The following is a 15024-nucleotide window of genomic DNA, read 5'->3' on the forward strand; positions in this document are numbered from 1 at the left end:
AACCTTTTGCATTTCTGACTTCTGTGGCCCCCAACTGGCAGAGACAGTGTGAAAGCAAGTAGTTTAAAACAACGCCAAAATATTGCAGACCTTCTAAATGTTTGGGCTAAGTGAGCGTAAATATATTTAGTTTAATGCTTCTTCTTCTCACAGAGTAGTTTTGGGCAAATTACAAAGTAAATTTCCCCCCGAGCTGATGCGAAATTCGGAACGCTATCATTTCAGTTTTATCCCTTGTCATTTTCTTAGAACTCCGAGCCGGCTCCGAGCGATTTCTGTAATTTCAGTTCCAGACCTCGCACTCCCCTGCCTCGCACTAGCAGACCGTGCGTGTATTAAAAATTCAAAATGGCCGCCATAAAACACAAAACATGTGCAATAAAGGTAGGTTAATCTTTTATTCGTATTCTAAACGGATGTGAGAGCTCCCTGTGCCCTTTTAGAGATTCCCCCTTTTAGAGATTCCCTCTTTTAGAGATTCCCCCTTTTAGAGATTCCCTCTTTAAGAGATTCCCCCTTTTAGAGATTCCCCCTTTTAGAGATTCCTCCTTTTAGAGATTCCCTCTTTTAGAGATTCCCCCTTTTAGAGATCCCCTCTTTTAGAGATTCCCCCTTTTAGAGATTCCCTCTTTTAGAGATTCCCCCTTTTAGAGATTCCCTCTAACTACTGATTTCATGTAAACGCTTATAAACAACTGTTTATTTTTGGAAAGCAAAGCTTGAGTTTGTTTCGAGGTACACGGCTTTCCAAGGAAACCGAAGGTGTAATTTCTCACATTTTTTAAGACATGGTCAAACTGGACTGTTCTTTACTTTTTTTTTCCCTAAAAGTGAACTGGTAACTACGAAAATCGCAAGTTGAATATACCATTTGAACTGAATGAAATATACGTGACATGAAAAGTCCACCTCAGGCGGTGTGAATTTTTTAATAATTATTATTTTTATTTATTTTTGTATTTAATTACTCCTTTAATTCACTTTTAAATTCTTTTATTTTCTATTTTTTTTCATTTCGTTTTTCATTTTTTTTTATTTTTTCTTTAGACTCCGCACTCCGTGTTTTCGGAACAGCTGAGTTTTATCGAGTTTCAGTCTAAGCTACCAAGACTACCGTATCGTTCTTCATCCTTGAAACATAAGTTTTGTGCAGACTGATGTCACTACAAATAGGGTTAGTGAAACAAAGCGAATACATGCAGGCTGCTTGTCATCGATTTGTCCAGCTACATGAACATGTGTGGCTAATACTAGCATGTTTTAAATATGCTCTTGTTTGTGTGTGAAAAGGATATGCACTCATCTTAAGACTAAAACTAAAGCTATCACTTTGAACCCGCGCTCTTCAGAGTAAGTTCTCCCCCAAAATTGTACCATGTTACTACAGTAAAATGCCTTTCCTGCAATTAAACGTTGATATTTACTGTGGCTTATTTAGATTCAAAGTACAAACATAGTACTGGTATATAAGCCTTCATTAAAAACTGGATCATTGGATAATGTAGTTTGAGAGTTTTTATTGGCTTAGCTTAGCCATCATGCGTTATGAGCTATTACACCATGCTCTACGATATGGTAAGCAAACATGTGATTTTTGGGGACGTTTTTATATTAGTTTAGTGTTGCTTATAATATAGATAGGACCCAGCGTGCGCTCAGATTGGTCAAAAACCCATGTTTTATCAGGGTATAAAACATAGAAAAAGCGTGCTTTATTGTTTTTCATCATGTTACCTCTATATCATAAAGCAAATGAAGAAGCCTAAGCCGTGTATTACACTGTGATAAAACACTCCAGACATTTGAGAACACCCGAGAAATGTAGAAAACACTCGCCTGCGGTATTTTTGAGAAAATGACATCATTTTCTCAAATTCTCAACCAAGACTTGGAACAAGGAAAATTAATGGCGGCCATAAATTTTCAGAAATAAAGGTCCAAAAACCGCGAATTCTAATGTTTGTAACAGATTGAAAATTGGCAAGAGATCTAGGAAAGACCTATTGTGTACGAAAATGTAAAAAAATGGATATCGAAAATTTCATCGAAGTGGCACTTTAAAAAAACAATTATTCCACTCGCGCTTATTGGATATGAGATGATCATAGCCAACTGTCCTATCCAACGCATGCACGTTCGTAGAATAATTGTTAAATATATAATACGTATGCTATTTTTATTTTACCTAAATATCCCGTTTCCTGAAAACCCCTAATAGGGCCTCATGTATCTAAGCCTATATATGAATGTTTACTAATTATGTAATCCACTAAACTGGGATAGGTGTTTTACAACTACCACTACACTGTGATTTACCTTAGTGTGCCCACACACCAAAGACAGTTTTTCTTACTATTGCTTACCTCCATTTCCATACATACAGACAGGCAGATAGAAAGATATTCTTGGAGTGGGAGGACAGAAAATGCATACATGCTAATTCAAAAGGTATACAAGTACAAGGATGAAAATCAGACAGATCATAGTCCTCTCAAAAATGTACGATTTTAACAGATAATTGTTATCTGTAATGTGAAAGCTGTTCAGATTCTGTCGCCTTGGATCTGCCATCTTGCATTTTGGGATTTCCTAAAAACCTCAGACAAACCCTAAAAACTAAAAATCTCTTTGTGATCTAACAAAGCACAAATATAGTTCAGACTCACTAATCATAATTTGGGAAAAAAGTTAATGAAAGAAAAATTGCAAAAAAATGGTCATCTCTGTTGAGAAATCGAAACAAGGTTGCTATGAAAGTGATTTCACACCTAATGCCCTGTGGGCAGAGCTTACCTTATCAAAATGATGTCAGACAAATTCAAAAATTGTCAGGAAAATTTGGAACTTTCTGCCATAGACCATGAACATTCTCTGACACCCTTTCCCCTTAATGCTCAAGACGATGCTGTCCCTCAATTATGGAGTATGACACATGCAGCATACATAGTTAGTATACAAAGTCACATATACATACATAGTCACATAATATGTGAACCCAGACTTTGCAGTTGCCACACTCTATCCAGTCAACAGTACTCAGTCCATCACTGAAGGGGGGTCCTCCTTAAAACAGAAAGTACAAACATAGGGATCAATGTTATTTAGTTCTTGTACTGTGGATTCTGAAAGGACAGAGCTCTTTCCTTTAATGTTCCTTTTTGTTTTGGTAGAAAAGAATTGCTTTTGTTTCTCCACAAGCTTATTTGCTGGGTAAGATTTTGTTTTCAAGTACTGGTGACCAGTACCAATAACAGCGAGTCCCCTTGCCATTGATATTGCCAAGCAAACGTGTCGGAGGGCAGCATGAACGGTATCGCTGTTTGGAGCAATTTGAATGACATCTGTAAGTTCTGCGATGACACTTAAGGCATTTCTTCTTAGGTCTTCTAATTCGGTGCAATCTTTGTATTCCTTGCTGGTGGAATCAAATTGGCCAAATCTTCACGCGTCTCCTCGACATTGGTTTCAATCTCCCCCTCCCTTGACTCGTGTTGGGTTGGCCATGCTGACAGCGTGGACGTGGTGGCAGACCACACCCCTGATAACATCGTCTAGGCATGTGCAATCGAACAAGTGCACACAAACCATGCAGGAAGAGCACTGTAAGAGGCAGGCACAAGGTGATGACGAAATTCGACGCACCAAATAAGTCTTGGTCTCCTCTTTCAAAGACTTTACCTCCTAGCAGTCATTCTCCTTTCTGAGTAACGGGTTAGCTGAAACCGACTCTGCTCGTTTGTGCCTTTTCATGTTCTCTCTCTGTCTCACCCTTGACTTTCCTTTTTCTGGTTTAATCACTTGCTCATAGGCCTTGTCTCTGGAAATCTTTCGAAGCTGGAAGAGGAGATGGTCAACGTGTCGATTTTGCTTCCTTTCGAAGTACACTTCTTTGAGAGTACGATGGAAGCTCTCTATGAACATGTTGGTATTTATCTGTGTTCCGACTCAGAAGCAACTTGCCAATTCTCGAGGTCTCCTCTCATAAAATTTCTCGAAGTAGCTAGCCATAGCTGGAGATCTCTCCCTAAGCCATGCAAGCACGTGCTGCAAAGAGTGCCTAAATCCCGCCTCGCTGGTCTCATTTTGGAGTCCTTTGAGGGTGGCATAGAATTCTGCTTGTTGCTCCTTGTCCTTGATATGCTCGCCGATCTTGTGTCTCCAGCTCCTATCAATGGGCTTAAGTCTTATTATTGCCATTTGTGTATTACTATAAGTAGTCATTCCAGTTGCTACACAAAACACTATGTTGAACTATTCTATCTCACCTTGACTGTTTTCCTGTACACTCCAGCCAAACATGTTTGCTTTCCTTAGCTTTAGGACCCTCATTAGTGGTCTTGTGCTTTCTCATTTTATGTTTGTATAAGCAGTTTCTGCTGCTTAACTGCAAGCCACAATCTTGACACTGAAACTGACTTGCAACCTTTGGAAGCGGTTCCGGATGAGACGACTCGTTTCCACTTTCAGTCTGTGGAGAAGTGGTTGTCATAGCAGAAGACTTTGGAGGTTCTGCAGTGCGAGATGGATGATTGCGAGGATTGTTGCTACTTCTGCTAGACATTGACGCTGCCCCTGAACTACCTAGTGCACAGGACATGGCTGTCTTTGATTGTGGTCTAGCTGCTGAAGTACTGTTGCACGTGTCATTGAGTGATGAGGATGGATCTCTATGGGTAGAGGGTCTTGCTTCTTTAGCAGTAAGTGGTTGCTCACTTGAGGAGTGTTTAAACATTTTGGATTTCTTGGACAAAGACGACATTTTGGACAAGGGCCTTTTCAGATTTAAGGAGGAATTTTTATTCGATGGCAAATTCCGTTTCATGGCTGAAGGGGAGTTCTTTGAAGAAGGCGATGAATTTACATTTGGAGACGCTGAATGGCCGAGCATCCATGCTGAACTATTCAAGGAATTACTTGCTTCAGACACATAGGTGTGGGTCCTAGTAGCAGAGCGGGCTGAAGAAGCTGCTGGAACTGAATGTTCTTAAGAGGGTGAATGACCCTGTGCTGTTCCTGGAGTCGACCCACATGATGACAGCGCTTTATGGTCAAGTGATAACTTGAAGTTTTTCTTGGAATTGCCAGCCGTGTCTCGGCGTAGGCTAAAGGAGTGGTTAGACTTAGTTGCAACATTATCGCGCCAGCCAGGCTGCAGCAAAACATAATCAATGTCGATGCGGCCTTCAGCAAACCAGGACATCAAGACTCTTCTCAAACAGTAGAAATGTTGGCTCAGGCGTTGTAGATAGATTGCCTCTTTAACATAGGGGCCAATGAAGAACTGAAAAAGTGTTCTGTCTAATGTCGCAAGCACTGCACTGATGACAGCAATGACTCCACATATGCCACACCAAGTCTGAAATGGGTAGTTACGACATCTCCAGGACCTGGACCAATTGAGAAGACGTAGCCAAAGGGGAGTGAACAGTGCAAATGCTAGAACTATCGTAACTTCCAACAGGGGGTCTGTGGTTTGTAAAGCTGTTTACCACTTCTAAAATATTTGACGGGGGATCCCAAGCCAGCGTGTCACAGTATATGATACGCTTGAAGGGCCGCAACTCAACAACTTCCATGACCCAGTGATTCCCTGAATTTCTCATGCCACCGATGAAGGTCTTGCCATTTCTTTTCCCGACTTTACAAGTAATGCGAGCCGCTTAAGAGTTCCAAAGTTAAACAGTTTACTTTTCCTGCTCATTTCATTAGCAAAGTTGACTATGGTGTTAGGGCACAAAACCATCGTATCCTGCTGCATGGTATTTAATTGACTCGATACCCATGTTACATGGTCAGTTGACAGCCAGTCTCGATCACCTGATGCAGCAAGATGAGAAAGCTCATCAGGGGTCAAACCTAGACATTATTAAAGAGACAAAAGAATGTTGAGGCTTTCATCTTTCATATGTGTCGATATGTGTCATGCGACAGATCGAGTGCAAAAATCTGGTAGATACCTTTGATTGCTGCACAATTTGATTTTGCTAAAAAAACTAATAAACAATTATCGATATTTACACAACAGAGATAGGTAGCCAGAAGCACTACAACGAAAACTTCCAAAAAGTTGTGTGACTGATCTGACTGATGATCAGAGAGAGCTTGGCCTGATCTAGTCTCCTGTGCACCTTTGGGTCACAAGATATCTCGTATTCCTCTTGCATGTAGATTCACTAATATTCAGTGTTTTGATGAACAAAAGATTTGAAAGCAGAGTTTTGTTTGTCCAGGGGAAGTTGTGTTTAATATGTACACAGTAAACAAAGGCATATCACTTTGACAATGTGATGAGCTTCTGTTGTAAACAATAGCGAGTTTTGTCGTGACATTTGTCCGTGGTAGGGATGAAATAAGTATGTACCTAGAAATGGGAAAAACATGGGTCAAAACATTCCAAAAGACTTACTGTACGAGGGTAGCAAATCGTCAAAGGGTTTATCCCAGATCATAGTTTGAAAGGCATCGATTGTTGCTGGAGAGACTGCACGCTTTGTATTAGGCTGTTGAAAGCCCTTTGTGAAACACCTGATCTCTTTTTTAAATTCAAGTGGCTTTTCCTTTTGGCAAATTTCTCTGGAAGAATTCATTTCCATATAAACAATGAAATAACTTGATATTATTCAAGGGTATCGAACTGGTTGATTTTATTCATACAAGTTTCCCGCTAAAAGACATAAAAGATAAAATCAGGCAGGCATGAAATACGAATAACACTGGGTACAAGTCTCTCCGAATTAGTGTCCAGTTCATTTTCGGCTTGGGTGATGCGCTGTCTCTAATGGCATGTTAGTCGAGTCGTAGGCACATTGATGGCCATTTGATGGCGGTCGCTGGCTGATTACCTCGTTCTGTTACAGGTGTAGGCAATCACTTTTATAATGGGTAATGCCATATTCCTCAGAAACCCAATTTATCGACGATAACAATATTGACGTCCTCCATACTTTATCGGAGATGACGATGATGGTGCGATCGAAAACCTGGATGGTTCTAGATATTAAATAAAGACCAGAATAAATGCCTGGAGGGACATGACATGATGGACGACAGTACTGTGATCAGCTAGTGGAAAGAAAACTTCAGACTGTCTCAACCTACCCCTAGCCTTCTTTTCGGAGGCATTTTGTTTCTCGTTGTCGACTTTTTAACCATTCCATCATGAATGTTCCCGGAGTTATAGTCGTGTGTAAAAGGTTAGGAATCCAAATATCCTTTCAGTGTAAACCTCTACTAATCTGAATACTCTAAAATTGATGAATCCGGAAACTTTTAACAATCTGGAAAAATCTCCTCTAGTGTAAACCTAGTCTCAGTTGCACAGAGTTTGTTTACGGTAAACGAGCACCCCAGCATGAGCACGAAATTGCAAATGCTTGTGCTTCCAGGTTAGAATAATGTAGGTAAAAAACATACCTTCACAAATTAGCTTCTACGCTAACCCCCCAGTTCATGTGAAAATATTTCGCACGAAATTTGACGGCTAATGTAGGTACTTTAGTTCTATTGAACTTGTGAGTCTACGGATACTGGCGCTGTCACGCAACATGTCAACAAATCATAGTCTATACATGGGACCTCTACACTGGCATGGACTTTGATGCCATGATATATCTGTCTGTAAAACCTCAGTTGTTAATGAAAAATGTTGATTTTAGAAACAGACAGAGGTTGAAAGTCAGCTAGTTTTATTATTATCATTATTATTAAGAATATTGTTTTTCCGGTCTGCCGATTGTAGGCTGAGAGTATTCTTGAGAATATTCTTAGTTTATTTCTGTGTTTTTGAATGTATTTCGTGTCTGGATAGTGTTACATTTTAGATCCAGCCTGCAGGCATTAAAGCCTGATATGACGAACGTAACTTCTCGCAGAATTGTTATTAGCAACAAGCATACCGCTAGTGCAGTTTTTGTTGCTTTTTGCCAGATAGTTTTGCCATTTAGAGAAAGAAAGAATTTTAATCGGTTTAGTTAAAAACATATAATCCTATTTTATTTTCAAATTTTCAACACAAAATTATATTCCTTTTCAAAATCTCAGCCTCGGGTTTATTCTTAAAATATTCTTAAAATTTCCCAAATTTCAGTCTCGATATTCTTATAAAACAATTCTTACATTAGCTTATAACGTGCTGTTAAGTCCAGTGATGGGACGTGTAGACAGCCTTCTCCAATACAACCAACAGTTTTTTGTGTACAACACTTACGACTACTCTCTACAAGTGTTGAGAAATGAAGTTAGTATCGCTACAATGGTCAGGAGAATTTGGCCAGCCGACCCCAACTACTGATTGATTTCATAAAGCAACAATAAATCAAACTTCCTTGTATATTCGGACTGTTCAATTCTTATGTTCCTTCCAGTAATGGTTGCCGGTTTGGTGTTCACTTTTTCAAAGCTCTCTTCGCTGTTCCTGGCAGTTTCTCAGTGAGTGCAAAACTGCTTTTGCAGACCCGCAGCATTCCATAAGGTGCCGCTATTTGATTGACGGAAGTCTATTGAAAAGAGCGCTTTGGCTCCGAAGGTTGCATAGGTTTATGTTATATACCTCTTGAATATTCTAGATCAGGTAATACCTTTCTAATTTTCATACCGTAAATTTATCACTTAAGGCCGCCGCACACTAGCCGATTTTTTGCCGTCCCGACAAAAAATCTTCACTCGTCGGCTAGTATGCGGTGAATTCAGACAAGTCTGCGACAAGATCGGGGCTTGTCGGGTGACATCTGACAGTGCTACATCTCAAAACATCTTGTCGGGCCTTTTCAGCTAGTGTGCGGGGGACCAAGACAACTTGTTGGGGCTTGCGCACACCTCAACCAATTAGGAAATGCCATGAGAGTCACATCAGTGGAATAGGCGCCATCTTGCTTTTAGATGACTCGGTCCCAAGCTTAAACACGTTTAGTCGGGACAAAAAAATCGGCTAGTGTGCGGCAAGCTGATGGCCCGACAAATTTTAACCTGATTTGACCGCGACAAAAAATCTGCAGTTCTGCGACAAAAAATCAGCTAGTGTGTGGCAGTCTTTAAGCTCAAAAACTATCATGTCCTAAGTTGCACTAAATATTCTCTATTGTAGTTTAGAAAACAGTCCTAAGCAAAAATGTGCACTGATTGGTTAAAAAATGTGTTTCTATTTATCAAATAGATTATGAGCTCGAGATTTCTAGTTGATTCGGCCTTCGGCCTCATCAACTATCACCTCTTATAGTTCACTAAATTTTCTCTGATTCTTATTGGTTTAAATTGATCATGTGACGCGATAGCGTTCATCCGTGGAGAGAAACTGTCAGCCCATAGTGCCCGTCCAAGGAAAATACCCGGATGGATAGTACCCGTCTGTGAAAAATTTTTGGTAAGCAAGTGACCTTATGCAAAAAAATGGACAAACGAAATTGTATTAAGTGGGTTTTGTTTATTTTCCTTTTTAAATTTAACCAATTTGGCTTTCACGGCTTTCATTTAAAAAAGTTGAAAATAATTTGATATGATTTTTGAACTGGCTCACGGAAGAAAATTTAGTGGGGAACAATAAAGACAATAGAGTGTTTATGTCTTGGAACTGTCGGTCTGATGGTTGTCCCTTGGAAATTTGATGTCCTTAAAACTAACATATTTGCCCTCGAAGCTTCGCTTCTTGGACAAATATTTGTTTTAAGAACATCAAATTTCCACGGGACAACTATCAGCCCATAGTTCCTCGACAGAAACACTATTGTTCAGATAGAAATCAACAGGGAATAATCTAATTTTTTAGTAGAATTCTTACTACAATTTACTTCAAATAACGGTTTCCAATTATTTCTTGACGTATTATTAAACTTTGTGCCTGAAAAAGATCGCTTGGATTGAATTGTCATTTAAAATTGAAGTTGTGTGCAGGCGTGCATCAGTTTTTCAATAATTTCAACTTTTTTAAATGTCAAGAAACCGTAAATGTCCATCATTTAGACTTCTCAGGAATTTAATTATCCGTTTGCATCATAGTTTTCCTGCAAAACTTTGGAAAAACGAAAAAGACGTCACCACTTCCTAGACGACCTCCAGCCACTGCACACTAATGGCTGATAGTGTTCAATGACTCAGCTAATCAGATTACAGCATTTGCATTAGTATACTAGTAAAATTCTACCAAAACTCGATAGAAACACATAACTAGCACAAGCTGTTGACGTGATGATGGCGCGAGCAAAGAGAATTTACATTTTGATAATCAAAGTTAACAAGTTGCTTTCCTTTTTTTCGTCGCGGTGTTTTCTAAAAGAATAAAAAAGAATAGAAAAACATGTTCTCCATGTTTCTATAGAGTTATAGAAACACTTGTGAAAGTTTGGGAGAACTCGAAAAAGCTGCGGAAACACTCGCATTTCTTGTTCTCCCAAACTTCCACTCGTGTTTCTATAACTCAATAGAAACATGGTACATGTTTTCTATTTCTTAATTCAAATGCAGTCAAACTGCCATTTACATCTGGCATGTGAAAATGACAAATATTGCGGGCTTTCTGCTAGACTATACATAATATGCGTTTTTTTTTTATTGAAGTAATTCCCTCTAAAGCTACAAAAAGTATACCGCTAACCTGATACTCTTCCAATTCTGCCAGTTCGTTATTTGTTAAGGCAAGTTCAGCTTCCTTCTCAAGCATGAGCTGCTTCAAAGCTGGAAACAATATTATGAGACACATTTTAAGTACTCAAGTGTCCCATGTTTGTGGTGCATTCTGCTGGATGAGCCATTTTTTCTGAATTTTTCTGAAGGTCTAATAAGCTAAGGATGTCTAATATCAATCAAAAAATGCTCAAGGGGCAGGGAAATATCCATGCAGTGCATCCCAAACCAGTGGATAGGGTTTTCACACATTTTGCTTGGTTACTCAAACCCGGGATATATAGTGTACAATGGTTTCCCGATTGGCTACCTTGATAAAAAAATAAATTTTACCAAACAATAAAGCAGTTGTCCCTGCTAACACAAAGAAAGCTACATAATTCAGCTTGGCAGTATTTACAAGTACAGTATTATTGTTTTTACCCTTGAAGGTATCAGCAAAACCAACACGAAACGATTTCTTTGAGCTTACTCGAGGTTTAGCTAAATTAAAACAGTAAAATTTACAAAAATGCCTAACACAGAATGCAAAAAGACTTCAACTCCTTTGGAGGAACTGTTAGTCGGTAAACAGACTTTCATTTTTTGCTACTTTCCCCGAGGCCACCCCATTGTGTTCGAACCCCCACCTCGCCTCCGCGGTTACTAATGCTCAACGAACTCGAGACAAAATACAGGGTCTGTGAACAGACTAAAGAAATATCACCAGAGCAACTAATAACAAGTCCCTTTATTCAGAAGTCTTATCTGCCTCCAAGAACACGTGACAGCATTTTCTACCACAAAAAGTTGCTTACCACATTTCGATAATCTACTACAGTATGAACTTTCCGGACAAAAGCCTCCAGCAAAAACTTATGAAAGCTGAACTCAACTAAACTTTTTGACAGATCAATGAATTGAGGATTTAATTTCTGTCGTGTTTACCGTTTTGAAGTTTCACTAAACTTTATGTGACTTTTCTTGGGCTGTTGCACATTTTGTGCATGAATTTACTTAGCAAAAACTTTTGGGTGTCAGTAAAAGCGCGGACTCAGGGTCGGGGTCAGGGCTGGGGTCAGGGTTGGGGTGTCTCTTTTTATAATTTTTTTCTTTCTTTCTTTAATTTCCTTTTTTGATGTCTTTTTTCTTTTCTTTTCTTTTTCTAACCCAAATTCTGATTTCTTGCGATTTACATCAGCAGTGCATCATTACAATATCTTCACATATAAAGAAAATAAGATGAGGTGGAGCTCATTTTTCACATCATCTCAAACAATTCGCGTCACATTCCAGTCATGACAGTCGCATATAGAAGCTGCACAAATTTATTGTCTAGTTCAGCGTGCTGATTTCTGCATAAAAAAGTTAGTCGAGTTAGTGGAGAATTTAGGGATCCAACATAAAATCAAATAAGGATTTTTAAAGGCCTCTAGAAATAATTCGTCTCGAAAGCTTAGTATATACACTTGATGCAACTCTATTCTGGCAGTTCCGTGAATTGACTACTTCATACTCTCACAAGAAACGACGCAAGGAAAAACAGATTTGTTCGCCTTAAACTAACAAATCGTGAACTAGAATAAGAAAACCTTACCATTAATACCCCTGCCACCTTCCATGAGACCCTGGGAACGAGGTTGCTATAGATCGTTCTAACTGTCGCGCAATGAAAAAATCAAAAACCATTTGGCAGATGAAGTCAAGAAAATGCGATCTTCTAAAAGATAAATAAGTTTTAGGTCTGTGCGTTATCCCAAACTTCAGATATTTGTCAATAGGTTTCGCACAAATTTAAATAGTTTTAACTTAATGTAGCTAAGGTATATTTTATTGTGTATTAATAGTGTCCCCAATTAGTTATCTAAGCTAAATACTTTTGACACTTTCATAAAGTAATCCCTCCCTCCCTCCCGCACCACCATAAACCTAAAGTTCAAAATGCACTGGTTTCCAAACAAAAGACACTATTGAGCTGAAACATTGTCAACAATATACATTTTGCACCTCTTATGCCTGATGAGGATAGAGACTGAAATGTGACGCGGGTTGTTTGCGGTAATGTACCTTACAAATAAGCTCCACACCATTTCATTTTCTTTATATGCAAAGATATAGCAATGATGCACAGCTAATGCAAATTGCGAGAAATCGGAGTTAACGTTAAAAAGAAACTTAAAGAAAGAAGGAAAAAAATTGTTAAACAAGAGACCCCGGCCTCAACCCCGAGTCTGCGTTTTACTGACACCCAAAACGTTTTGTAGGCTTTGGATTTGATATTTGCAGATATTTTTTCCCACTGGTTTGGTATGAACATGTACTAAAACAATTATTCCTCTCAGTGGCGGTAGCTAGTGGTTAAGTTTTTTTAACGAGCTGCAACCCATCTCCACTGCAGGGAAATGTGTTTGTTTCACTTCGATTGTTGGTAAAATAGTATCCACCACTAGCCACCTCCACTGCAGAGAATAATTCTTAAGAGCAGCTTCGCCTAAATATCAACTAGACTTGGAAATAGCGAAAAAATCGAATTTCTTCAAACTCGCCCAGAATGAAGCCCTACGGGCACTAGTTACAAAAATATCGTTTTAAGTTCGATAAATCAAAAATTATTTTTTTCCGCAATTTTTTCGTTTCGATGCCCCAAATCGGCCAAAATCCATCGAAAATGAGCGGCATATTCAGAGGCTCGTAAACTCAAAAGTAAAAATCTTCATTACAAACTGATTGCACGTCGTATTTGTACGTCCTTTTTTGTCTATTTAGAGCTAAATAGATCGTGATTTGATTAGAACTTAAATATTTGACGAATTTCCTAAATTAACGACCCAAGACAGCTTTACAAGAGGTCTACATTTAGCCTATTTTCAAATGCTAAAAAGGCGTTCTGGTACACGGCTTTTCCCAAAACGACTAGTTTGGTGTAAAAGAGCATTCTTTCTTCTTCAAATTAGTGAAATAAAATTTTTGGGTAAATAAAATCGCGAGCGCTGAGATAGCGAACTAAATGCAGTACTTCTTCCTGAAAACGTGACCTTTGACCCGAGCGTAACGAAACCGATTACTGCAAGAAAACCCGGAAGAAAAGCAAACGCTTCGTTATTTTGAAACAATTCCTAGTGATATCTCTCCGAAACCATGATTGCAAGAAACTATTTCCAGATATGAAATCTTACAGGCTCAAAAAAGGAGCTAAAGGGCGCATTTTGACACAATAACTTTGTTTGCTGAAAATTGAAGTCAACGACCGTTAACGAATTCCAGTGAAATTTGCAAACTTGAAGTATGTTAGCCGATACTTACCTGAATATTTATATTAATAGAAGAGTCGTCTTCTTGGATTAACCTTCAAAAGAAGCAGGATCCAGATTTGAAAACCTCTAAAAGAAGAAATGTTTAATGTTCCGTGACCTGCCCGCCGCTATAAATTAGCTTAAATTCCATGCACATGCCGACCGCATGTTTGTCGTAAAACCAACTGAACTCCACTGACAGTTTCCATGGGCAACCCCAAAATAAACAATCCCCAAAAATGTAAAGTGAAATTGGCTGTCTTCATGAACAGTTAGAAGCTAGAGTCAAGTTCCATTACCTTTAAAAAGTGCTTGAATTTATTTGTTTGCGTCGACTTTGTCTACTACTCTCACGTTCGAATGCCGCGAATCGGTCACGCCAAAACAGTGCAGACCGTGCAGACTGCAGACACTTGTTTGGGCTTTTCATTGTGACTCCTTTTTTTGGTTCTAGTTACAAAATAGTGTTAAATATATCTGAAAGTTTGTCATTTATCCACAGGCTGCACAAGCGCAGTATTTGACCTTTGATTCAATAGACAAACGCGTACAAGACTTTGTATGGGAAACTTACTCAGTCTGCACGGTCTGCAGTGTTTTGGCGTGACCGATACTACGCAGTATTCGAACGTGACAGTAACTACTGAGTGAACAAAGTAGAATCAAGCACTTTTAAAAGGTAATGGAACTTGACTCTAGCTTCTAACTGTTCATGAAGACAGCCAATTTCACTTTACATTTTTGGGGATTGTTTATTTTGCGGTTGCCCATGGAAACTGTCAGTGGAGTTAAGTGAGTTTTACGACAAACATGCGGTCGGCATGTGCATGGAATTTAAGCTAATTTATAGCGGCGGGCAGGTCATGGAACATTAAACATTTCTTCTTTTAGAGGTTTTCAAATCTGGATCCTGCTTCTTTTGAAGGTTAATCCAAGAAGACGACTCTTCTATTGATATAAATATTCAGGTAAGTATCGCCTAACATACTTCAAGTTTGCAAATTTCACTGGAATTCGTTAACGGTCATTGACTTCAATTTTCAGCAAACAGAGTTATTGTGTCAAAATGCGCCCTTTAGCTCCTTTTTTGAGCCTGTAAGATTTCATATCTGGAAATAGTTTCTTGCAATCATGGTTT

At 38.9% G+C, this 15024-nt stretch overlaps 2 protein-coding genes across 2 annotated transcripts in view; both read right to left on the reverse strand.

The window, feature by feature from the left end:
* Nucleotides 1-15024, reverse strand: part of LOC145489673 (coiled-coil domain-containing protein 166-like) — a 77389-nt gene that overhangs the window by 14752 nt on the left and 47613 nt on the right. Inside the window, exon 5 of the mRNA XM_081468706.1 lies at nucleotides 10586-10665. Coding sequence (XP_081324832.1) covers nucleotides 10586-10665 — 80 coding nt within the window. The remainder of the gene's footprint in view (nucleotides 1-10585; nucleotides 10666-15024) is intronic.
* On the reverse strand, nucleotides 991-9822 carry LOC145489687 (uncharacterized). Its single transcript, XM_081468725.1, has one exon. It carries the CDS (start codon nucleotides 4886-4888, stop codon nucleotides 4262-4264), a length of 627 nt encoding a protein of 208 aa, XP_081324851.1. The 5' UTR covers nucleotides 4889-9822; the 3' UTR covers nucleotides 991-4261.

Source organism: Orbicella franksi, chromosome 6 (assembly GCF_964199315.1).
Source record: "Orbicella franksi chromosome 6, jaOrbFran1.1, whole genome shotgun sequence".
Lineage (NCBI taxonomy): Eukaryota > Metazoa > Cnidaria > Anthozoa > Scleractinia > Merulinidae > Orbicella > Orbicella franksi.

Excerpts from the sequence above, each read along its gene's own strand:
- LOC145489687 (XM_081468725.1), bottom strand. The coding sequence starts at position 4,888 with ATGCTCGGCCATTCAGCGTCTCCAAATGTAAATTCATCGCCTTCTTCA.